This window comes from Aethalodelphis obliquidens, unplaced genomic scaffold (genome assembly GCF_003676395.1).
Source record: "Aethalodelphis obliquidens isolate GAN/ISIS:26980383/991018 unplaced genomic scaffold, ASM367639v1 scaffold34, whole genome shotgun sequence".
NCBI lineage: Eukaryota > Metazoa > Chordata > Mammalia > Artiodactyla > Delphinidae > Aethalodelphis > Aethalodelphis obliquidens.
Window position 1 is genome coordinate 13,553,988 of NW_020837978.1, and position 23,516 is coordinate 13,577,503.

The window sequence follows — 23,516 nt, forward strand, 5'->3', positions numbered from 1 at the left end:
ATGCATGTTTAAATGTTACAACTTTTTCACAGTTGATTTTTTTTTTTTAATTTTTGGCTGTGTTGGGTCTTCGTTGTTGCGTGCAGGCTTTCTCTAGTTGCGGTGAGCAGGGGCTACTCTTCACTGCGGTGCGTGGGCTTCTCATTGCGGTGGCTTCTCTTGTGGAGCACGGCCTCTAGAAGTGCCGGGTTCAGTTATTGCAGTGCGTGGGCTCAGTAGTTGCGGCTCGTGGGCTTCATTGCTCCACGGCATATGGGATCTTCCCGGACCAGGGATCCAACCCATGTCCCCTGCATTGACAGGCAAATTCTTAACTGCTGCGCCACCAGGGAAGTCCCGGAGTTGATTTTTAAAATCACATCTGTAAGGGTAACCTTTCTAGCAATAGGCCACCATTATCTTTCCCTTATTTTGGACTCATATTATATTGGTATTGTCTTAAATAGGTCTTCGAGTGTTTCATGAAAGTCTTTCCCTTTAACCAAATCATTAGCTCCTTCAGGGCAAAAGTTAAACCTTTTACTTTCATCTCCCAGAGCAAAGTCAAGAGTGATTACGGGAATCATTGTTAACAAGTATAACCCACGATACCTTGGCCCCTGTAGATCTCCTGTATGGGACTGGGGATACAAAGATATATTCCTATCACTTAACCAACTTAAGGACATAGGAAGGTGTATTAAACTATACATATGTAAGGCGCCATATATAATTCAGAGGAAGGGGAAATCGTGCCTGGGCTTCTGTACTCAGAGGAGGCTCCAAAGCCCTGGGATATGAACGGGGGCCTTGCCTTAACAGAAAATAAAAGGCAGGCACCAAAGGTTGAGATAACGGGTCTGAGGAAAGGCACAATTTTGCTGAAGTAGGCTTGTGTCTGCAGCAGTGGCGAGTAAGATATTATGGACACAGGTCAGCTCCAGGATAAGGACAGAGTCTAGCTCTAAAATCAACATAACTCCTCTTTTCTCTTACAATCAAGATCTCTGCCGCTGAGCCATACTATCTTGATAGATCCCAGTATGGTTTGGTTATTAATTTCTTATCCTCTAAGGGGATATGCCTCATATCACCTTGAGTACAGATGGGCGAGGACCAGTTAAGTGGAATGAACGCAGGCGGAAACAAGTAACAAGCCCTGTGCCTAGAGACCAAAACTGTCGCGGTCCCAAACAGAAAAGGCGGCGCCGAGCCCTGGGACCTCTCTCTGAAATCTTCTTCTTCCATCAGCTCTTTCTCCCGGAGCAGCCTGAGTCCACATCCTGTGAGATTATCTGGAGAAGCCTCGGGCCTCCAACTTCATTAAAACCACAAGAGGTGTGTGTCTGGGGGACCGGTGATAGTCTGGGTCCCTCAAGGGATAAGCCCACGCCCAGCCGGGGAGGAGTCCTCCTGCCTCCCAAGGCTCTGAGCACCAAGGCCCACTCTCACGCCCCGCCTCCTGGCTCCGCCCCACGCCGGCGACGCCGACGAGGGGGTGGGTTTCCGCTTCCGGTGGCGAATTGTTGACGCCTGCGGCTGCGGCGGTGGTTACCGGGCCGTTGGGGAGGGGCCAGTGGGGGAGTGAGACGGTGCAGTGACAGGACCGCCGAGCGTGCTGCTGAGGCGACGATGGCGGAGGGGCCGGAGAAAGCCCGAGGCCGCCCTCCCGGGCAGGACGACGGCGGAGGGGACCACGAGCCCGTTCCTTCCCGAAGAGGCCTTCCCGCCGCCGCCCCACGGCCCCGGGACGGGCCGCAGGCCGAACCCCAGGCTCCGGGCCGGCCCCCAGCCCCGGGCCTCGGTCCCCCCGCGGCCGCCACCGAGGAGTCGGAGCCGCCGCGCGAGCCCGAGAATGGCAGGGAGGCGGGCTCCGGCTCTGGCTCCGGCCCCGGCTCGGGCTCGCAGGCACAGGCAGGCTGCGAGGCGCCCGAGGCGGCGGCGGCGCCGCGGGAGAAGCCGGCGCGGCTGAGCGCCCGAGAGTACTCCCGGCAGGTGCACGAGTGGCTGTGGCAGTCCTACTGCGGCTACCTCACCTGGCACAGCGGCCTGGCCGCCTTCCCCGCCTACTGCAGCCCCCAGCCGCCCGCGCCCAGCTACCTCGCGGGCGCCGGCGCCGCCGCTGCCCCGGCCTCCGGGCCGCCGCCCCTGCAGCTGGGCTATTACAACCCCTTCTACTTCCTGAGCGCCGCGGCCGCCGGGCCCGAGCCGCCGGCCTCCGCCGGCCTCACCGCCTCGGCTCCGGTCGCCGGCCCGGGAGCCCGCGCGCCTCACGTGCAGCCGCCGGCCCGGGCAGCCCCCGCGACGAGGGTAGGACCCGCCGCTGCCTCGCGAGCCCCGAGCGAGACCGGGCGGCAGGCAGGTGAGAGGCTCTTCGGGGAGCGACCTGGGGGCGGGGCCGGCGGGCCCCTCTCCGCTGTCACCGCTGCCGCGCTCGCCGCGGCTTCTGCGCGTCCGTCAGCTCGCAGGGTGTACAGCGCGGCCCTGCGTGCGCCTCCCCTTAGACCTAGCGCTCCAAATCGGTTCCCTGGCCCCCCGGTCTGGTGGTTTCCACGTGCAAAGAAGTCTTTGCTCCTCAAAGCGTCCTCTTAGCCTTCGTCTCCACGGTGTGGAGTGAGATCCGAAGCTTAATTCACTCTCAGACGGCAAACCCGGCTTGGGGGTAGGGGAAGTTTTGACTGATGATGCTGGAAAGCATCCAGACATGGATGTATTAACTATATTATCTATAGTTAATATGATAACTTTTATGAATTAGGGACAGTGGAACTGACGGATATTAAAGGAGATTTTCAGGAATGCAAATGGAATTATGAACCTTTGGGCCTTGACTTCATCTTGTGTGTTGTCTGTTTACTTCTGTGTGGGAATTAGAATATTCTGAATCACTTACACTTTTTAGTGTATTATTTACACTTTTTGTTTACTTTATCCAGCCACAGATAATATGGGACAAGACCTAGTTGCCTGAATTTGATTCAGAATTTAGGATGGCAGCTTGATAATCCCTGGATTTGTTAGAAAGACATAGACAAACTAAATAAGGGGTAAGATGAGGGGCTCAGGGATTTACTTCGTACCGTCTACACTTGATATTTTGCTTAAAAAGTTTAATTTTGTGTCATAGGCTTGTAATCACCTGGAGTCTCCTCATTTGAATCCCTAGTGAAATGTATTGAGTACTTGAAATTTATCTGTGAAAGCATTTCTAAACATTAAGGGGGTGAAAACAAGCTTTAAACTGCTCAGTAAATAGTGAAGTAGCGTTGCTGTTTTAATAACATGCCCTATTGAAGTCAATACCAATAATTGTTGCAGTTATAAAATTTTTTTTTATCAGCAAGTTGCACCTTGACTTTACATTCATTACCTAGCTTGGGTTCCAAGGTCTATGTGTAACGATTAGTTTTCCTAACTTTTTTTTTTTTTTAATTTACAGGTAGAGAGTATGTTATTCCATCCTTGGCCCACAGATTCATGGCAGAGATGGTGGATTTCTTTATTCTCTTCTTTATAAAAGCAACCATTGTCTTAAGCATTATGCACCTCAGTGGAATAAAGTAAGTTAAGGCCATTTGCAGAAGGGTTTTAATGTCCACTGTCTAGAGATCTTGCTTTAATTTTTTTTTCATGCCTGCAAGTGACTTTATGGATAATCTGTGTGCCAGTGTCAGTGATTTCTTTATAGGAGCTTTGTTGGATTTGGTTTCTTGTTGGTTTTAAGAAATAACTACAAAAGAGAGAAAAATACTTAATTCTGCAAGATGTGGGGAATTTCACCTATCAAAAGTAGGTGAAAGGAACCTCCAACCCTGGTTTGATTTTATTCACTATTTTCTTAGGCCAGTTGCAAATTTTTCTCTTACAATCATTTTCAGAGTGGAGTATCTAAACACAAAGGCATAAAGAGGTTTTGGTAGATGAACTATTAATAATCAGCTAGATGGCATTTCCAAATGGGGCTGCGTATACTGTCAGGCAAGTTCCAAGTGAACTGCAAAGTGAGGTATTTATTTGCATAATCTTCCTTTCAGATTATAGCGGTTATCACTTGCTGAGCACTTCCCATGTGCTAGCCTTTGTATGGATTCTTAACCTTGCCACCACTGTAGAGTAGAGGTTAATATCTCCATTTTATAGAGTTTGAAATTTGGGCTTACAAAAAGTTAAGCCCAGAATTTACAAAGGCAGTAAGCAACAGTCAAGTTCAGACCCTGGTAATTAAATTTCAGGGCCCCTGCCAGGAGCCTGAATGTTACTATGATTCTTCCCTGTCTCTCCCTCCCTTATGCCCTACACATCCAATCAAGTACCAGCTAACTCTGTTCAGTCTCTTGAATAACCTTCAACCCATACCATTTCCTTTTCACTGTCAGAATTTCATTTTTCATCATTGCTTCTCCCTAGTCCAGTCACTGCCATCACTTGCTTGGATTATAACACAAGTCTTCTAACTGGTATCTCAGTTTACTGTCTCCTGTTTTATCTCAATTCAGTCTCTGATAGAAAACCAAAAAGATCATAAATTCTGATTCTGCCACTCTCCTGCCTTAAAATCCTTCAGTAGTTTCTCATTGCCATCAGGGTAAGTCTTACTAATGTCCTCATATATTTTAACAAATACCCTTATTTCTTAATCACTCACCTCTCACAGTTATTTGAGCCACACTGAACTGCCTACAGCTTCCATCATACTCTTGCTTAAAGGCTTTCTCTCTTGTTAGTCCCTCTCTCTGAAATTTCTCCCTTCTTAGTCTGGCCAACTTCTCTTCATCCTTCAGATCTCACCTTAAATGTCATTTTTGGGAAGCCTCCACTAAGTTAAGTGTGCCTGGTACGTGTCTCCAAGTACCCAATGGTTCTCTATTATAGCCCTTTCCCCACTTCATTATTATTTATTCTGCTCTACCTGCTGGGTTAGCAACTCTGTGAAAGCAGAGACCATGTTGAATTCACTTGCCATTTTATCCCCGGGGCTAGTACAGCGCCTGCTCAGGGTAGTGCTGCTTATTTGTTGAATAGCTAATGAATGTTTTGTGAAGCTAGACAGTTGGAAACCTAAAGATTAGTTTATAATTTCAATTAAAGTTTTTGATTTACACTAATGAAAAAGAAATCAATGCAACTGTTCTGGTAACTAATTCTTTGTAACCGAAAACTTTTTTTGTAGGGATATCTCTAAGTTTGCTATGCATTATATAATAGAAGAAATAGATGAAGACACATCAATGGAAGACTTGCAGAAAATGATGGTTGTGGCGCTTATATACAGATTATTAGTTTGTTTCTATGAGGTAAGCTACTGACTTCAGCAAATATTAATATTTAACAATCTAATTTTAGATTATCAGCCCAAGACAAAAAAGTAGTGGAGATTTTTATTTTTAATCATGTATTTGTCAAATGTCTTTATTTTTTTCTAAATTTCCTTTAACATAATACTTTCCAAGTTAAAACTTTCAGAATGGAGACATTTTTCATTTGTAATACATTTCTTTGTAATACATTTCAGTCTTGTCCAAAACTATATTTTAAGTTGGTTGTGGAACTTGAAATGCATCTTTCCATAGAAGCAACTTGCTGAAAAATATAATGGGTCATAGAGAAATATTACAGTAGATATCTTGTGGTATTGAAGATGTTAGAGACCTGCAGAAATGCATTGAAAGGTTAACCCTTAAGTATTCTATGAAATTCTTCAAACGTGAAAAATTTAAAACATGAATCATACGGCAGGAAAATTTACCTTTAAAATTGGTATAGTTGAGCCAGTAAATTATTATAAAATTATCCTTCTTTCCTTAGATAATTTGCATTTGGGGAGCAGGTGGAGCCACCCCAGGGAAGTTCCTGCTAGGGCTTCGAGTTGTGACATGCGATACGTCGGTGCTTATTGCGCCAAGTCGGGTTTTAGTGATTCCTTCCTCAAATGTTAGCATTACAACGTAAGTTCTTTTTTTTAGCTTAATGTATTATGTACTTATGAATTGTATTGATTACTGTACTTAAAAATTATTTTCATAAGTTATACCATTTGATAAAAGTATTTTTAGGATGTTGGTTCTTCATGGCATATAATAGGCTTACATTTATTAAGTTTAAAACAAAGTTTGAATGTTTTCAGTGATTATAGACTTCTCTTCAGTATATATCTTCAAAGGTAAGCATTTTATGAACTGTAGGTCACAATAATGAGGAGGATTTGGGCATGGCTACTCTCTGTATCAGTGCTCCAGGCCTAGCTTTATTATTCTCTAGATCTGTGGATATTGGAGTTTAGTTACTGCTGTGCCTTGAAGCTTCCATTTGGTAATACCTGTCATTATCCCATCTTGAATAGGCAATAAGAATTTTGACAGCTATACATGCGTGCATCCTGCTCCTAAGTGATAGAGCTTGTAATACTTCCAGTACTCATGGCTAGCTGTTGGCATCTGGCTCTGGGGGAAGGTACAGATAGTGATAATGGAAGTTGTGGAGGTGAGTAGGTGGTAATCAGTTGAGCAAAACAGGATACTGGCTGGAATTGCTGCCAGAATGATTCAGAGTTGGGTTGTTTAAACAAGAGACTCTAGAAAAAGCCTTGAATTTGCTCACATCTTCAAAATTTCCTTACATTTTTGTGATTCTAATAATCCTGGCTGTTACGTTTAATGAGTCAATAATGGCTAATATTTATTGAGCACCTCATAAACCAGGCACTGTTTTAAAAACATTGCATATGTATTAACTAATTTAAGTTAGGTACTATAGGTACTATTACCCTTTTATTACAGATGTGTAACACAACTAGTATAGTTGGTAGAAAATGAATCTGAAACCAAGCAGTCCGGATTCAGAGCCCACAATCAGCTGCTGTGTTATCCTATAACCATTCAGTGCACCGAAAGGCAGAAATCTAATGTTAGTGGGACAATTCTCCATTCTGAGCTACTGTTGAAAGCTTTCCTTAATCACAGAAGCCCACAGAGAAAGATCTGATAAACAAATACAGTAATTTGAAATGCTGGTGCTCTTCACAGAAGGTAGAAAATGGGACTGCGTAAGTGTACTCAGTTTAGAAGATGGTGAAAACACACAAAGTATAGAGGTACTGAGTGACTATAGAAAGGGTAGTAAAGGGAATATTCTAGTCTTCTGTCAAAATACTAGAAAATACGGTAAACTTTTAGTTCACATTCTAAGACATATTATTGCTTTTCATGTGTAAGTTCTAAAGTCGAACTAACTTTTATGTTACAAAGTCTTTAGAACTAGTCCTGGTGGTTTGATCATACTTTGCTGCTTGAAAGTAATTCAGTTATCAAAGGTTAAAACTCTGTTAATTATACTCTGAATATGTTTTAAATACATCTTGAACTTGATAGAATACTATTAATCTATATGTAGTTGGTATACGACTTATCTGTTTTTTGGTTTTTTTTTGCTTTAATTTTTTAGGTCCACTATACGAGCTTTGATCAAGAATTTTTCTATTGCTTCTTTTTTCCCTGCTTTCATCACACTGCTGTTTTTTCAGCATAATCGAACAGCCTATGACATTGTAGCAGGAACCATTGTGGTAAAAAGAAATGGGGTCAGATGATGCCCCAAAAAGCCCTGAATTCCATACTCTCTGGAATAATGACAAGACTAAACTATATATCAAGGCCATCAGTATCCCTGGGTTACATTAACTGATGATTTAGAAATTAAAGCAGTCGCTCCAGTGTGATGCAGGTGACTATGCTGAAAGTATTGATTTTACTTGAATGTCAAAGAAAGAACTTTTCCAGAAGAAAAACCTGTTAAGTTCAAGTGTTAAAATTTTTAGATTGAACCGAAGGCAAGTAGTGTCATAATCAACAAGGGACAGTATATACTTAAGATCTAAGGTATTAGAACTTGCTGAAAGCATTTTCAGCTTTGAAATCTCCAAATGAAACTTTAAAAGCTTATTTTGGTTTATCCCAAAATGATGGAAAATGTCCAGTTGTGTTTTGTGAACACACTCATCTTTTAGTTAACACTTCTTAAGGAAACTTTTGTCTTTGCTTTTTGCGGGGAGGGAGTGGGGACACACATTTTATAAGCCACTTAGCGCCCATCCCAGGAGCTGGTGAGTTAGCTGCAAGAGAGAGGGGAAAGTGAGGCCGGCCTAGCAGTTCCCTGACTTGAAATTTTAAAATCTGTACTGCAGTTTACTGCAGGAATGATGTAACTTTATAACTATTCTTAATGCCTAAACATGTATTTGGGGGCAGATTTTGCATGATGATGAAAAAGTATTAAGTCATATTGCTATCTTATCCTTGATTTTTTTTTTGTTTTTTTAAAGAAAAAGGTAAGTTAGTGATTGCTTTTAATGGGGTTGGGGGGAGGGGTAAGTTTTCACTGTAAATTTAAATTGAAACTCACGTGCAAGTGTTTTCAGTGCCCTAAATCAAACCATAAATATGTGGGGAAAAGCAGTCCTATCAAACTGTTGCATATTTACTGTAAAACAATATTCCCAGTATGTGCGCAGCATGAAGAAAGTATTAGTGCTTTTTCAGTGTTCTGAATATAACTTCTCTTTATATACAGGATATCCACATACTAGTTTCCTTTTATTATATTGTTCAAGGAATTAAATAATCTTAGCATTTCATGATTAAATACTAGTAGCCTGTGAAATACTTACCAATTTTCCCGTTAGGGACTGTTCTCTGTAACAAGGAAGAGTAGCATTTCCAGATGTTATTCCAAGTTCTTTGGTTCTGTGGGCCAACAGCTCATTTGGGGCCTGCCAGGGATGATGTTTTTGAGGGAAATGTTAAGTAACACTTTGTGTATTGCCATTTTAATTTATTCTTCGATTGCATAGTTGTAGAGTTTTAAGTGTATGTATGTGCTTTTTGTTAGATGGCCCAGTTAGCTGTGCTGAGGTATAATCTGAACTAAAAGTTTTGTTTCTTAGGCATTTTCTGAATCTGTTATTTTCCCCCAAAACACTAAACTGTGTTGAACAGTTCATAACTAGGGTGCTTACAGGATCAGTCTAGGCTTTATTTTGGTCTTAACAGCAAATACATTTGCTATTACGATATCCGTTTTTAAAGTGGGTTTTTTTTGGACATTTAAAACGTGAATATTTTCAATTTGCTTATAGAAACCTTAACAGTGTCCTTAATGCCTTTTCTTATTGTAAAATTTCATAAACCATGAACCATGGTTTTCATAAACAATGTTTTTCAAAATAACTTTATAGTAAATCCATCACAGAAAGCCTATTGGTTAAATGTGTCAAAATACTAAACAGATCATTCATTCACCTGTTTCTGGGAAGAGAAAGTGTTATGGTCCTTCACAGTAAACAAACCCAAACCATCCACTAACTTCTTAAATTAGAGGAGAAATTATTAGGAAATGTTACATAAACTTACCGATTAGTAGTGTATACATTAGCATCAGAGTATAACCCCCTTTGCCCCTGACTGGGAACTGGAGTTGAAACGTACCCTTCCGACATGTAGCTCTGGAATACACCTTTAATGTATAATTTCCTCGATGGTTCACCACTTAGGCTATTTTTATACAGTAAAACAAAAGGAAATATGTAGTCCAGTTTGTTTTATACTTTAATATCTATGTAGATGCATTTCTCAGGATTCAAGTTACACTATGTAGCCCTATCAAGTAAAAAGTGTTACTTTGTCTGCCTTTACAACAAAATCCAAGTCTGTTTATGAATTCAGCACTTAGGGAGATTTTTGATTCCCAAGTTGGGGGGAAAAATGACAAAATGGGGAAGAAGGGGGAGCCACATGTTTTTCTCTTGGGGCTGGGGCCTCCCTATTTTCAGTATACTTTATTATATTTCATTTACAGAAATGCTGAATTTTCTGTGTCAAGACAGAATTCTCATACTGAAGCTCTACAGCCTAAAAAGGCAAAAAGAAAGTTGTCTTCATAGTATTAACATTATTCATCACTTTTACAAGATAATAAGGGAACAAAAATTAGGAGTTATGCTGAGAATAGTATTTCAGTGAACATACCGTATGTAAAAACCACAGGTCATGTGGTTAATTTAGGCATCTAGAAACTCTACCTGTTATGAAATGTGCAGCCTGAGTGGCTCCTGCACCTTGAGAAAAGTCTGACATACTAATGCACGCTGGGCTGAGCTAGGTGAGGGAGCAGCAGCAAGCAAGCTGTGCTTTTAGGGAGTCCGTGGCTAGAGAGAAAGCCAGCACCTGTGTGGTACTCGCGTGGCACTGCTTCAGAAGTTACTTCTTTCTCCCTAAACAGTCACCTAGTTTCTCCCAAATATTTAGGATTGAAAAAACATTATATTTGAGGGCTTTGTCTAAATTTATAAAAGTCTTTAATGTTTCAAATGACGGTAAAAATTATTCTAACTAAAAGAAGGATTTTTTTCCCTTAAGTGACTTGTTTGGGCGTTTCACTTAGGCATAAATACTTCCAGCAAAAGGAAGACAGGAGTTGAAAATTAAACTACTTGGGAATAAAGGGCTTTTTGATGAGAATGTATTAACTTTTTTTATTCTACACTTACCCTATGAAAACAGGCTGCTGTTCCTTTTAAAGAATATTCCTAAATAATAGCAGTATTCCTAAAATCTGGCAAATACTTCAGTTACTTGCCATTTCCCACCCTCCAGCCCACACCAAAGGCCAAAATCTTTGCAATACGTGCTTGCCTGGGTAAAGTTCCTCATCTCAAGCTGTGTGCGTATTTCTTTGCAGTTCATTATAGTATGGCTTGATCCACAAACAGTATCTGATGGCCTGCCTATAAATGAAAATTCAACATTCTGTTTTTAATAATTTGCCACCAATTTGTATTCTTTGTCTCAATAAATACCTGGTCACCAATGCTTTTGTGTTTTGCCTGTTTCTTTGAGGTTTGCTCCAGAATCTCCTGCTTCCAAATACAGCTGCTCTAGCATTCTCTGCCTTCAGAAGATGAATGCTTTCAGAAATAGAGGTCTATCAAAAAAAAAATCATCCACTTTGAGATATATTCTTTTAGCAAGTCACTCAGAAGTTAGCTGTAGATGACTAAGCTTTTAATGTTAAACTAATCCTGTCCGTTCCTTACAGTTGTTAACCATTCCAACCGCAGTGCAAGATACTAAGGACCCACATTACAAATGAGGAACCAGCAGTCAGAGTCTCGTAGCTAGTAGAAGACTGAGCTGGGCAATTTAATCCTAGTCTGGTCTTGAAAGCGTTCCCTATTCAGACCTTTACAAACAAAACTAGGACAGGACACACAACAGGTTCCTCGAGAAACACAAAGATAATAAAGGATAAACTTAAATGTAGTTAAACTGTGGCGTGGTCTGAATCCTGTAGACAATGTGCTGTCAGGACCTCAGCCGTGAACTACTACACATTCTGGAAACCACAGTGGATGTCTGAGGTAAGCTTATAAAAATTGCCCCAGGGCTTCCCTGGTGGCACAGTGGTTGAGAGTCCGCCTGCCGATGCAGGGGACACGGGTTCATGCCCCGGTCCGGGAAGATCCCACATGCCGCGAAGCGGCTGGGCCCGTGAGCCATAGCCGCTGAGACTGCGCGTCCAGAGCCTGTGCTCCGCAACGGGAGAGGCCACAACAGTGAGAGGCCCGCGTACTGCAAAAAAAAAAAGAAAAAAATTGCCCCATATTACAAGGAAATGAAAGCTCTGACATGGTACATATAGCTGGTGTGTGTAGCTAGACCCAACACACCCATTTTTATCAATTTTACTGTACCAAATTCACCAGTTTCCAAACAGGCCCAGCACATGACATAGTGATACAATTAAAACGTAAGTTTTTCCCCAGGCTAAACCAGGAAGTTTATGGCCTGGTTACAAATTCCTAAAACTAGTCCAACACTTATTTCAAGTAATAAAATCCTAATTCTGTGAATAATTCCAAGAGAAATTTCTTACAAATAGCTAAAGACTTATTTCAGTTGTCTGAATTGTACTTCTCAGTGCCCCAAACTGTAAATTACTAAAAAACCAACCTACCACTTGAGAGTGGCATGCCTGGACCTCATGCATCAGAAGTCTTCCAGGTGCTCATGTAATTTGGGGCCCTACCTGGACCCAGTGATGCATGAGTCTCTGGTGAGCAGGTCCCAGGATATACATTTGGCCCACCTCACCAAGCATGTTGATGTACATTCAGTGAGAACAACGGACCCTCTTGTAAATCAAATTATATAAACATACCTGATGATTCCATCTTTCTGTGTATGCCTTTCTTACCTTCAGAGATTATTTTCAGTTAAAAACAATTCCTCATTGATCCAGCACGAGAAGTGGGCTTTTATTGTTTTCTTTCCATAACGTTTCCCCTTCTTCCACAAACAGCGCTTGACTTTCATTTGTGTATGGAGCATGGAACCCAAGGCAGCTATTACAGCCACAGGGAGTGGGTCTACAGCCTGTACCAGTCCGACGAAGAGATACCTCTGCTGGGCTTAAGCAGGGACTGATTTGAGGCTGGAGCTGCTACCACGAATGTTTTCTATAGCTGCCATGTGCAGCCTGAGAGTTAAAGCAGTTGACATGAAAAGACAAGTCCTACCTAAGTCCCAAATACTCTAGCCCTAGAGATCTCAGTTCTGGGGGCCAGATTTCATTTATAAAATAAGCCACCCTAAGTTTGGTTTTCAGTTACTTGCTTTTAAAAAAAAATTACTAAATAAAATATTTCCAGCACATTTTTAATGAAAAATCTTTCCCAGAATAGAAAGCCTAATATTCCCATCCATATCGACCAAAAGAATGGCTAAGAGTGAACGAACATGCAGTTTAGTTAGGCATTAACTTCTCAGCATCAACACCCCACAGGTTTCCAGTTTACTTCTTTTAGCATTCACCATCATCTGCCCCCAAAAGAGGTTCATGTCAAATGTATATTATTTAATAAGGTGAGAATTATAAATACAAAATTCCTACTCCGAAACCAGCATTTGATGATGTCCTAAGACATTTTCAGTAAGAGAAACCATGTCACTGGAAACACAGAAAAGCTCTTAAACATTTTAAAGTACTGAATTTAACCACAAGTTCAGCAAAATAAAAGTCGGCACAGAATAATCATATGTACAGATTGAAGAATACAATTATCAAACGCTGTCCCAAGAGCACTTTTATGGACCACAGGAAAGAAATCTAGTTTAAAAAAATCGATAAAATAATCCAAAAGAAATTCCACAAAAGGACCACTGAAGTTTTTGTGGGCTATTTTGGGCATGCATCTCCAAGAACTCTATCAATAAAACATTGTCTAGCCACCTATCAAGGAAGATACAAACAGAAATGGCTGCGTGTGTTTATTTTCAACTTTTAAAAAGTATGTCCATTTATATGCAAAGTAGGTGCGATTCCTAGCACCAGACATAAAGCAGGGTTATCTTCAGACACTTCCCCTTCAGTTAGGAGTTGTCCAAATCACTTCAATGTATTCTTCAGAATTTTTCTTCTAACTGACCATTGTTAACCTTCATAAAAAGGTTCCCTTCCACTAACACTCATACCTTCACTAGGATTTAACACTAGAACAAAACGTATTTCATAACTTTTTATTGATGGCATTTATCCCATGGTTTAACATGTTAATTATACTGTAATAAACATGGCTTTAATATTAAACTTTTCCTTATTATCCAAAGTCACCACAGTCCATTTCAGTAAATATAAAAATATATGCTTAATACTTTGTACAATACTGGTTTTTGGTCCAAACAAAAACTGGATCAGAAAAGCCAATAAACTCACTTTAAGAATCCCCAATTTTTTTTTTTAAAGATTTCCAAATGGATTTAGGCAACTTTGAATAATGGGATTTACATAATAAAATCTGAGACAAGACTAAACAACAAAAAAAACTTTCTAACACAAAATTAAAATTTCAAGTTCACAGATTTATGTTATGCCAAAAAAGTACAGAAACAAAATTGTATTTACACAGTTTCATAATAAAATAATGAAAAAGGCAAGACAGGTGATAGTCAGAAGAATGCCAATATAGAAATAGCATATAATTATTAAATGGAGAACGAACTAGATCTAACAACTCCTTAGCATGGACCACTCTTTAATCAGGCTTCCTCTATCAGAAAATTTTAGTGCACAATACACCCAACTCACTCACTTCACACATACACCAGCACAAACTCAGCATAGAAATCATTCATTTCAACATCCTCTAATCTATACAGAATTCCTCAGATATAATTACAATTTCAATGCGTTCCATAAAACGCATATCAACGCACACGGTGGTGCAGAGGTTGTATACAAAGCCATTCTCTTGAGCGGGCTCGATTCCTGGGTTCAGCCAGCCTATGCCAAACCAGTGAATAATTTGCTGGATCATAAAACATTTTTGCTGAAGAATAAGTCACCAGTCTAGCTATTATTTTTTTAAAAGGGGGTGGGAGAGGTAAGGTTGGGGCTTCTGTAAAGAAAAAAGGAGAAAAATTCCAAAATTAAAGATCTGACCTCAGATAACCCAGCACGTAGTACAATCCAGAATCTGAAAGTAGGGCACCAGCTGTTGTTAAAACAGTGTGTATAACACCATCAAGACCTTTATTTCCTGCGTCTAACAGCAGTCTTTATCTTGCGACCAGAAACTGCAGTTCCAGGAGAGAATGAGTTTTTCCCATTTGACCTGTGAAAAACAAAAACTCTATAATGTGACATGATGCTCAGATGAAAGTTCACAATCATAACACTAAATGTGACTGGTGATGGGGTGGGGGACACTACTTTCTGCTACACCTCATACCCTCAAGAGAGAGACAAACGCACACACACACACACACCCTGCTACTTTCTGCTACACCTCATATCCGAGACAGCAGACAGACAGACACACACACACACACACACACACACACTCTCTCTCTCTCTCTCTCTCTCCCTCCCTCCTGCTAGTTTTCTTAGGCCATGATCCTCCAAAATTGTAATACGGTAAACTGATGGAGAACATAGATTTTACCTCAACCATACTGCACCCTGGTGATTCTATACACACACACACACAAACACATACCCTCACTGTTAATTTCTCCATTTCAACAAAAAGCTCTCTTACCCCACAGAAAACGCCGCTGGAGACTGGCTAAATTGAAAGCCCCCCGAGCCAGAGGGCTGGGCTGAGGCCGCAGGTGTGCTGGCATTTGCGCCGAACGTGAACACTCCTGATGGATTATTGTTTGTGAAGTTGAAATTTGTAGCGCTGCTGCCAAACTGGAAAACAGAACCTGCAATAGATGAAGCAGAAAAACTTTATTAAGGTAAAAATGATGGTTCTTCTAGTAATGACTCTGACCTTTACATACAAAAACCTGTAAAGGGTTAAAGCTCTTATGGTCACTTAAAGGAAATTAAGTATTTTCTCCACTCACACAATATATACCTGACACCCTCAAACAAGTGACCTAACTCACCCATGACCAAGGAAAAAAGGGCAGGGTGGACTTTTCGCTAAGACCGTGGAATCAACAAACATACTTACCTCTATCTTCTTCAAAATTATGTTAAAATAACAGTAAAGGGGATTTTACAATAAATGGAGAGAGGAGACAACACAACAAAATTTTGAAGCTGGAAGGCTAACTGGAGCCAAGTACTAAACTAGCAGCAAGGGAAAGCACAGAAGTCTTTCCATTTACACTAAACATACCCAAAAGGTTTAGGTTCCAGGTACTTCCGGAAGTGAGAATGAAGGTGTGACTGAAAAAAACCCCAGCAGAATGGTAGAGTATCTGTTTAAGAAGCAGATACCTAGATCAATCCCTCCCCAGCACCAGACAGGATAATAAATCTCCTCTACCCAGCAGAAGAATAGAACTTTAGTCTCTGGAGAGCCCTCTGGACCAGGGGACATCACACATAAAGGCAAAGATACCATACTGCAAACAGAAGCATTCAGCATAGCTTGATACAATGAATATTGAGAGCGGCAGCCTTCTGCCCTGACTCAGCTCCCATACCGCTGGCAATCAGGAGTATATATACCCTTCAGGAAGGAGACTGGAAGAATCTTCTCTGGGAAATCTGGCAGTCTGAAAGGAAAGACCTAAAGATATTGTACTAGCATCCAGTTCTTCCCAAGAGGACAAGCCAGTTATTAGATAAACCTACAATGATATTCAAGATCTGTAAGCCCTAACCACATACAATGAATTATTGAGTGGTATTTAGGTGTCCTGCACTCATAAAGTTATAAGTAGAATGGAAGAAAATATTCACAAACCATGTATCTGATAAAGGGCTGATATCCAAAATACATACGAACTCCTACAACTCAAGAGCAAACCTCCCCCCCACCAACAAACAAAAACCAAAACCAAACCAAAAAACCCCTCAAATAACCCAATTAAAAAACGGGCAAAGAACCTGAATAGACATTTCTCCGGAGACAACACACGGGTAAATATAAAAAGATGCTCAACCTCACTAACCATCGGGGGGAATGCAAATCAAAACCACTAGGAGATATCAGCTCACACCTCTTAGAACGGCTATTATCAAAAACATAAGAAATAACAAGTGTTGGCAAGGACATGGAGAAAAGGGAGCCCTTGTGAACTGTCGGTAGAAATGTAAACCGCTGCAGCCACTATGGAAAACAGTATGGAAGATCCTCAGAAAGTTAAAGATAGAACCACCATATGATCCAGCAATCTCATTCTAGGTATTTACCCAAAAGACTTGAAACTAGGCTCTCAAAAAGATAGCTGGACTCTCTCATTCACTGCAGCATTATTCACAATGACCAAGATGTAGAAACAACCTAAATATCCATAGACAGATACACAGATAAAGGAAATGACATATATACATAAAATGGAATGTTCATCTTGCAATATGGGAAAACATGCATGCATCTGGAGGACATAAGTGAAATAAGCCAATCACAGAAGAACAAGTACTACATGACTTCACTTCTATGAGGAATCTAAAATAACCAAATTCACAGAAGCTGAAAGAATGGTGGCTGCAGAGGAGGGCTTGGGAGTGGGAAGAAATGAGGAGCTGCTATTCAAAAGGTATAGAGTGTCAGTCATGCAAGACGCGTACATTCTAGAACTCTGCTGCACAATACTGTGCCCAGAGTTAACAACACTGCATTGCACACTTAATTTGTTGAAAGAGTAGATAGATCTCACGTTAAACATGCTTACTACAATTAAAACAAAACCCCCAAACACTACAAGTAGAGAGGCAAGAAGCACCAAACACGTGAGGAAAGTATTTCATAAGAAACACTAAGACCAGAACAATAATAAAGAAAAGCAATTTGGAGAAAACTGACTAAGCAAAAGCTTTAAGAAGGGGGAAAAAAACCTCTGCATCATTAATATCTTCAAGAGATCAATAGAAAACGCTTCTAAAACAAAAGCAGAAGGATACAAAAAGGAGACATCCACAGAACAAAGAGGACCACTCGGAAATTAAAAAGTAATACATGTAGAAGTAAAATCTCAACAGGTGTGTTTAAAAGTAAATTGAGGGGGACTTCCCTGGTGGTGCAGTGGTTAAGAATCCACCTGCCAATGCAGGGGACACGGGTTCGAGCCCTGGTCCGGGAAGATCCCACATGCCGCGGAGCAGCTAAGCCCGTGCGTCACAACTACTGAAGCCCACGCGCTCTAAGGTCCACGTCCCGCAACTACTGAGCTCACGTGCTACAACTACTGAAGCCCACGCACCTAGAGCCCGTGCTCTGCAACAGAAGAAGCCACCACAATGAGAAGCCCACGCACCACACGAACAGTGGCCCTTGCTCACCGCAACTAGAGAAAGCCCGCGCACAGCAACGAAAACCCAATGCAGCCGAAAAGAAGTGCTTGACTGTGTGAAAGTTGGGAATGCTGTTTATAGGTAATACACATCTCTGTTCTGCCAAGTACAAGAGACAAAAAAAAAAAAAAAAAGACATGCATGGTTTCAAAGTTCAAAGAAAAACATTGTATTTAAGACATACAGAACCCAAATGCGGAAACAAAGGACACGACTACTACATACTTACTGGAATTAGGAGCTGTTCCTGAGCCAAATGCAGACTGACTAGGCTGCTGTCCAAACACAGGAGGCTGGTTGCTGCTCGACACTGTCCCAAAAGTAGGTGGTGCAGGCTGAGAGCCAGCAGAAAATAATGCTGCTGAAGATGACAGAGACCCAAAGCCTGGGGGGTTAGGCTGGCTGGCACCTTGGCTTTGTCCAAATGCTGGGGTCTGGTTAGCACCGAACGCTGGACTGGCAGATGGTGCTGAAGGTCCAGTGCCGAATACAAAGGAGGATCCTAGAGGTCCACAGAAATACTGAAATTACCATGATGGTTAAAATGAGATAAGCCTCAAGAAATCTCTATAAACTGAAAAGCACATTTCAAGCTTCTTTCCAGACTCTTACCTTGCTGAACACATCTTATCAAGACAAGTTTTGAATACTGATTAAGAATACAATTCTCTCTACCATTATTTAGTAAAACCATATAAAATCTAAATAAACAAAAACTTCATTAACAAGACTCCTGTCTTAACAGCCCCAAATTTTTAGGTCTTTAAAGAGATAAATCTAAGAAGACAACTGATCTGCCATCAGAAGTGTGACACACTGCAGAAATCAGCTAATGTTGTGACTATGTATCCGTTGCATAACGAGGACTAATGTCTATTAAAATAACCTTTGGTGTCTGGCTATTTACAAATTAACATTGCAAAGAAAAACAAAACAAAAACCCCCAAAAAGACAAGAAACACTTAAAAAAACTAAAGATTATACTCCTAATGAGATTAGAAATATTGCTTCCAAGAGTTACTTAAACTATACACAAAATGCACATCATTCCACATACTGAATAACTACCACACCCTGGGTAGAGATGACCTAAAAGCGGCCATGCTCTTTTGTGGTATTATTTGCTAAGAGTTCATCTGCTTACAATGAAAGCCATTCAAATTAACATGTCTCTTCTTTTTTAAAAGTACCTGCAGAGCTCGATGTGGTGGGAGCTCCAAAGCTGAAACCAGAGGCGGCAGTATCACTGCTGCTGGCACCCGGACCAAAGACAAATGGGGCGACAGCTGTGCCCGCGCTCGACGTGGTTGCTGGTTTGCTCTCTCGAGAAAATAGCAAAGACTGAGATGTACTGGATTCGGCAGAGTTCCCAAAGGCAGAGCTGCTCACAGGACTGTTGGCCTGTCCAAACACAAAGGCAGCCGCAGGCGCACTGGAGGACGAGGTGGAACTACCAAATATGCCACCACCAGCTGAAGTGGCTGGTGTACTTGAATTAGAGGAACTGTTGTTCAAGAAACTGAAAACTGGCTTTGCTGTACCTTGATCTATAAGACAGAAATTAAGAAATAAACAAAAACCTTTAAAAACAAGTAATACCAAAAGCATTTTTTCCTAGTCTAAAGTCTAATACGAGTCCATTAGAAAACAATCATTAAGTTTTTAATATAGATTCATTCATCAAATGGACATCTGTTATGTTAAATTTTTTTTTTTTTTGCGGTACGCGGGCCTCTCACTGTTGTGGCCTCTCCCGTTGCGGAGCACAGGCTCCGGACGCGCAGGCCCAGCGGCCATGGCCCACGGGCCCAGCCGCTCCGCGGCATGTGGGATCCTCCCGGACCGGGGCACGAACCCGCGTCCCCTGCATCGGCAGGCGGACTCTCAACCACTGCGCTACCAGGGAAGCCCTGTCATGTTAAATTTTGATGTAGTCAAATATATCCACCTTTTCTTTTATGGCTTATGAACTTTGTCTAACATAGCAAAACCTTTGGCATTCAGATTAATAAAAATAAAAAATATTCCTTAAATCCAAATCTAACTGGATACTTTGGATAACAAATTCAGACAATGGGAGATAGCTACACTTTTATAAATTTGATCTTGCAATTTATGTTAGCAGGATTGTAACTTCAATTTATCTGAACAATGGCCAATTTTCTCTGCCGCCTTTACTGACTGGTGTACCCTTTTGCTCACTAATTTGTAACTCTACCTTTACCACGTATTAACTTCCAAACCTCTACAGTTACTGTTACTAGACTATTTTAAATATTGTAACTTTGTAGTATTGTTTGATATTAGTAGGGCAAACCTACCTGACTGTATGTGTACCCTTCTCCCCAAAATTTCTTATACATTTTCCCTTCCATGTGAATTTTAGAATTATTTTAGCTTGTCAAGCTCCACAAAAATTCCTCTAAGAACTGAAATTATATTGGGAGTGAGGTGAAGAGTAAAGGATATTCTCACTCAGGAACAAGTATAAAACATGCCTTTTATGTTCTCTTAATTCTTTAGCATGTTGCAGGTTCTGCTGATATTATAAAATACAAATTGGAAATGTTAGTAAATACAAATGGGAAATGCTGTCCAACTATTTATTCTTGATTTGGAGAAAAGAGAATGATTTTTTATATGGTGACCCTGAATCCAGCTACCTTCAGTAGAAGACTTTTTTTTTTTAAACTTGTTCCAATAACATCTCAGTTCCAACACTATTTACTAGACAGGGCTGGTCACATTGTGGTATGGGCATTGGTATAATTTACAGAAAATGGAACATGTTAGCTCACTTTCAGGTGGTTTAATAGGACGTTAAAAATGTCTATTTCAATGGAAACAGTATAGCGATACCAGGATTAAATTCGATTAGACCCTATCTCATTTTTATTCCTTTCTAAATAATAATGTATAATTTAGTTTTTGTTTTCTTTGAAGGGTGTGTTAAAATTTAAGCAGAATTTTATAGACAAAAACTGCTCACACCTATGTGTGGAATTCCATACTTCTTTTTTCAGGTTAATTTTTCATTTTCTTGTGTTTCTAATTTATTATTCAAAAGTGTTCATGTTCTTTTGCATTGTGTTCTGGGAAATTCCAGTTCACTAATCCAATTATCAGCTGTTTTTTTGCCCCCGCTGCTCCTCAGTCCACACAATGATTTTATTTCACAAACCATGTTTCTTTAACTTTTAAAAATACTATTTCATTTTTTTCTTCCAGATCTTAGTTTTCATAATCACCTCTATTTCTCAGGGATTTATCATATTTGTTGTCTATGTTCCTTAAATGCCAGATGAAGACTGGTTATCTCTATTTGTAAATGAAGGCCTGTACATAAAGATTTTATTAGTTAAAAAATAAAATATTTCATGAGCTTAAGAAAAAATGCTTATTTTCCTGAACAGTATATGTCAATTCTGATTATAAAAGCCCAAACAGAAGAGAGTAAGTCACGGACAAATGTGCAAATACTGTGGGCTTTCCATTAGAGCTGTGTTTCTCAAAATTAGATATGCAGATAACTTCATGAGAATCACGGGGGGGATTCTGAAGGAGCTGAATCCTCGGCTGCTTCCCAGAGAGTTCTATTACTGGTACTCTCTCAACTATTTCCAGTATAAACCATTCCTTGACTTGCTACCTTTGACACCATGTAAAAAAAAAAAACAACAACAATGTTTAATACCTACCAGCTGTAGTACTGGTTTGAGCTCCAAAAGCAAAAGTGGCCTTCGTTGGCTGTTCAGATTCCTTCTCAGATGGTTTTGCCATACTGAAACTAAAGGTCGAAGACTTGGAAGAACCCTCGTCTTTGGTTTGCTCTGAGTTCCCAAAGGAAAACACTGGTGGACACTTTGGCTCTTCACTGTCAGCTTTTTTCCCAAACACTAGAGATGTAGACGTGACGGGCTCTTGCTGTTTCTCTTCTGTCCTTCCCAAAACAAACAACGAGGCAGATGGCAGGGGGGCAGGGTCCACGCTGCCGAAAGTGAACCCTCCTTTGGAGGCAGGGGTTTCTTCTTTTTTTGCTTCTGGCGTCTGACATGTGAAAGGAGCCCCTGGGACACTCTTGGTGTCCACGGTTCCAAAACTGAAGCTGCTCTTGCTCTCAGAGGTCACTGTGGTGTCAGTAGCAGCAGGGGGAGGGTTAATGACACCAGAACCAAAGCCAAAGCCTGCTGATGAAGATTTCGGCGGTTCTTCTTTCTTTTCTTGCTGCCCAAGACTAGACACCCCAAACTGAAATGGAGCTAAAGAAGGCAGATTGCTTAAACCAGAAGCAAGTCCAAACTTAAAATTATCGTTTTTACTATCTTTTTTAACTTCTTCAGGTTTAGAATCAGATGAAACTCCAAATTTAAAATCTCCTATTGGTTTAGAAAATTTAAAGCCTTCACTCAAAGGGGTTACAGACCCAGAATCTAATGACACTCCTATTTTGAAACCTCCTTGATCTCCAAATTTAAAATTTCCAGTGTTTGTTAAAGTCTGAGAAGGCCCAGAAGAGGATGATGGGATACCAAATTTGAAGGATGAGGTTGCTGGGTTCGAAGATGAGGAAGATGGGCTGAAGCCTTCAAAAATATAAGAAACACCAAAAAGACAATGAATTACTACTACTCTCTCAAACAGAATGTCAACCTTGAAAAGTAAAGGGACATGGGACAACTCTGAAAAGGCCTACTTCGAAGAGTATTAGTTTAACAATGGCAGTAAACATGAACCAAGTTGCCCATATTCAGCATCTCGATACTCACAACTACACGGATGTGCCACATTTCATCTATCAGACTGACAGAGATCAAACAAGTTTGATAAAACAGTGCTGGTGATGAGACTAGGAGTAACAGACACTCCAGACATGGCAGGTGGATGTGTAAATCAGCACAAAATTTGTGGAGGGCAACTTGCCAATATTTACCCCAAATTACAGACACATGTACCCTTTGACCCAGCAAGTCTACAGCTGAGTCTTTATTTGAATGATAAACTCAAAGATATGCAGAATGCCATATGCAATCCAGGCAGCTGTAAATGAAGAACAAAGTCCAAGCTAATCTGTGGTAATGTCAAGGGTGCAAAAAGGCGGTGTGGTATACAACCTTTTCTAACAAGGTAGAGAGAAGTAAGAATAGAGAGAATAGAAGTATATTTGCTTGTGATGTGCATAAAGAAACACTGAAAGAGTTACAAGAAACTAACCACAGATAGCTATTACCACTGGTGGAGCAGGAAGGATGGAAAATGAGCCAATAGGGACAAGAGAGAGACTTTTCGCTGGGAATCCTGTCATAATTTGCTTTTTAAATCCTGTGAGTACATGTGTTATTTACTTAAGAATTAAGATTTTTAGCACCAAAGAACTAGAATTATATGAGTGGAAGCAATATATTTTTTTTTTTGCGGTACGCGGGCCTCTCACTGTTGTGGCCTCTCCCGTTGCGGAGCACAGGCTCCGGACTCACACGCTCAGCGGCCACAGCCCACGGGCCCAGCCGCTCCACGGCATGCGGGATCTTCCCGGACCAGGGCACGAACCCGTGTCCCCTGCATCGGCAGGTGGACTCTCAACTACTGCGCCACCAGGGAAGCCCTGGAAGCAATATTTTAAAAAATAAAAATACTATACTGACAAGATCAAAGTCTTGGTTTCAGAATTCTTCTCTGTAGTGGAATAAACTAGAAATGAAGCACTTGAATGACTGGCTCAACACAAAAATCATTAA

At 40.9% G+C, this 23,516-nt stretch overlaps 2 protein-coding genes across 4 annotated transcripts in view; one reads left to right on the forward strand and one right to left on the reverse strand.

Moving 5' to 3' along the window:
• Positions 1-301: 301 nt before the first annotated feature.
• FAM8A1 (family with sequence similarity 8 member A1) lies at positions 302-10,839 on the forward strand. Of its 3 annotated transcripts, XR_003437567.1 has the most exons (6): positions 302-2,341; positions 3,419-3,539; positions 5,150-5,273; positions 5,785-5,924; positions 6,320-6,459; positions 7,420-7,530. XR_003437567.1 is itself a non-coding variant. In XM_027128449.1 (5 exons), exons 1-5 carry the CDS (start codon positions 1,612-1,614, stop codon positions 6,324-6,326), a joined length of 1,122 nt encoding a protein of 373 aa, XP_026984250.1. In that variant the 5' UTR covers positions 302-1,611; the 3' UTR covers positions 6,327-7,331. The 3 variants fall into 3 exon arrangements, 2 of the variants coding, with proteins under 2 accessions (XP_026984250.1, XP_026984249.1); XM_027128449.1 differs by lacking the exon at positions 7,420-7,530 and having other exon boundaries at positions 6,320-7,331; XM_027128448.1 differs by lacking the exon at positions 6,320-6,459 and having other exon boundaries at positions 1,522-2,341; positions 7,420-10,839.
• Positions 10,840-13,531: 2,692 nt separating this feature from the next.
• NUP153 (nucleoporin 153) overlaps positions 13,532-23,516 on the reverse strand; it is a 74,335-nt gene continuing 64,350 nt past the window's right edge. Inside the window, exons 18-22 of the mRNA XM_027128450.1 lie at positions 21,480-22,364; positions 18,972-19,328; positions 18,011-18,283; positions 15,068-15,236; positions 13,532-14,641 (exon numbers count right to left, since the gene is read on the reverse strand). Coding sequence (XP_026984251.1) covers positions 14,560-14,641; positions 15,068-15,236; positions 18,011-18,283; positions 18,972-19,328; positions 21,480-22,364 — 1,766 coding nt within the window. The 3' untranslated portion in view covers positions 13,532-14,559. The remainder of the gene's footprint in view (positions 14,642-15,067; positions 15,237-18,010; positions 18,284-18,971; positions 19,329-21,479; positions 22,365-23,516) is intronic.

Coding starts and splice junctions, on each gene's coding strand:
- FAM8A1 (XM_027128448.1), top strand. CDS start 1,612: ATGGCGGAGGGGCCGGAGAAAGCCCGAGGCCGCCCTCCCGGGCAGGAC. Junction 2,342..3,418: donor CGAGACCGGGCGGCAGGCAG/GTGAGAGGCTCT, acceptor TTTAATTTACAG/GTAGAGAGTATGTTATTCCA. Junction 3,540..5,149: donor ATGCACCTCAGTGGAATAAA/GTAAGTTAAGGC, acceptor CTTTTTTTGTAG/GGATATCTCTAAGTTTGCTA.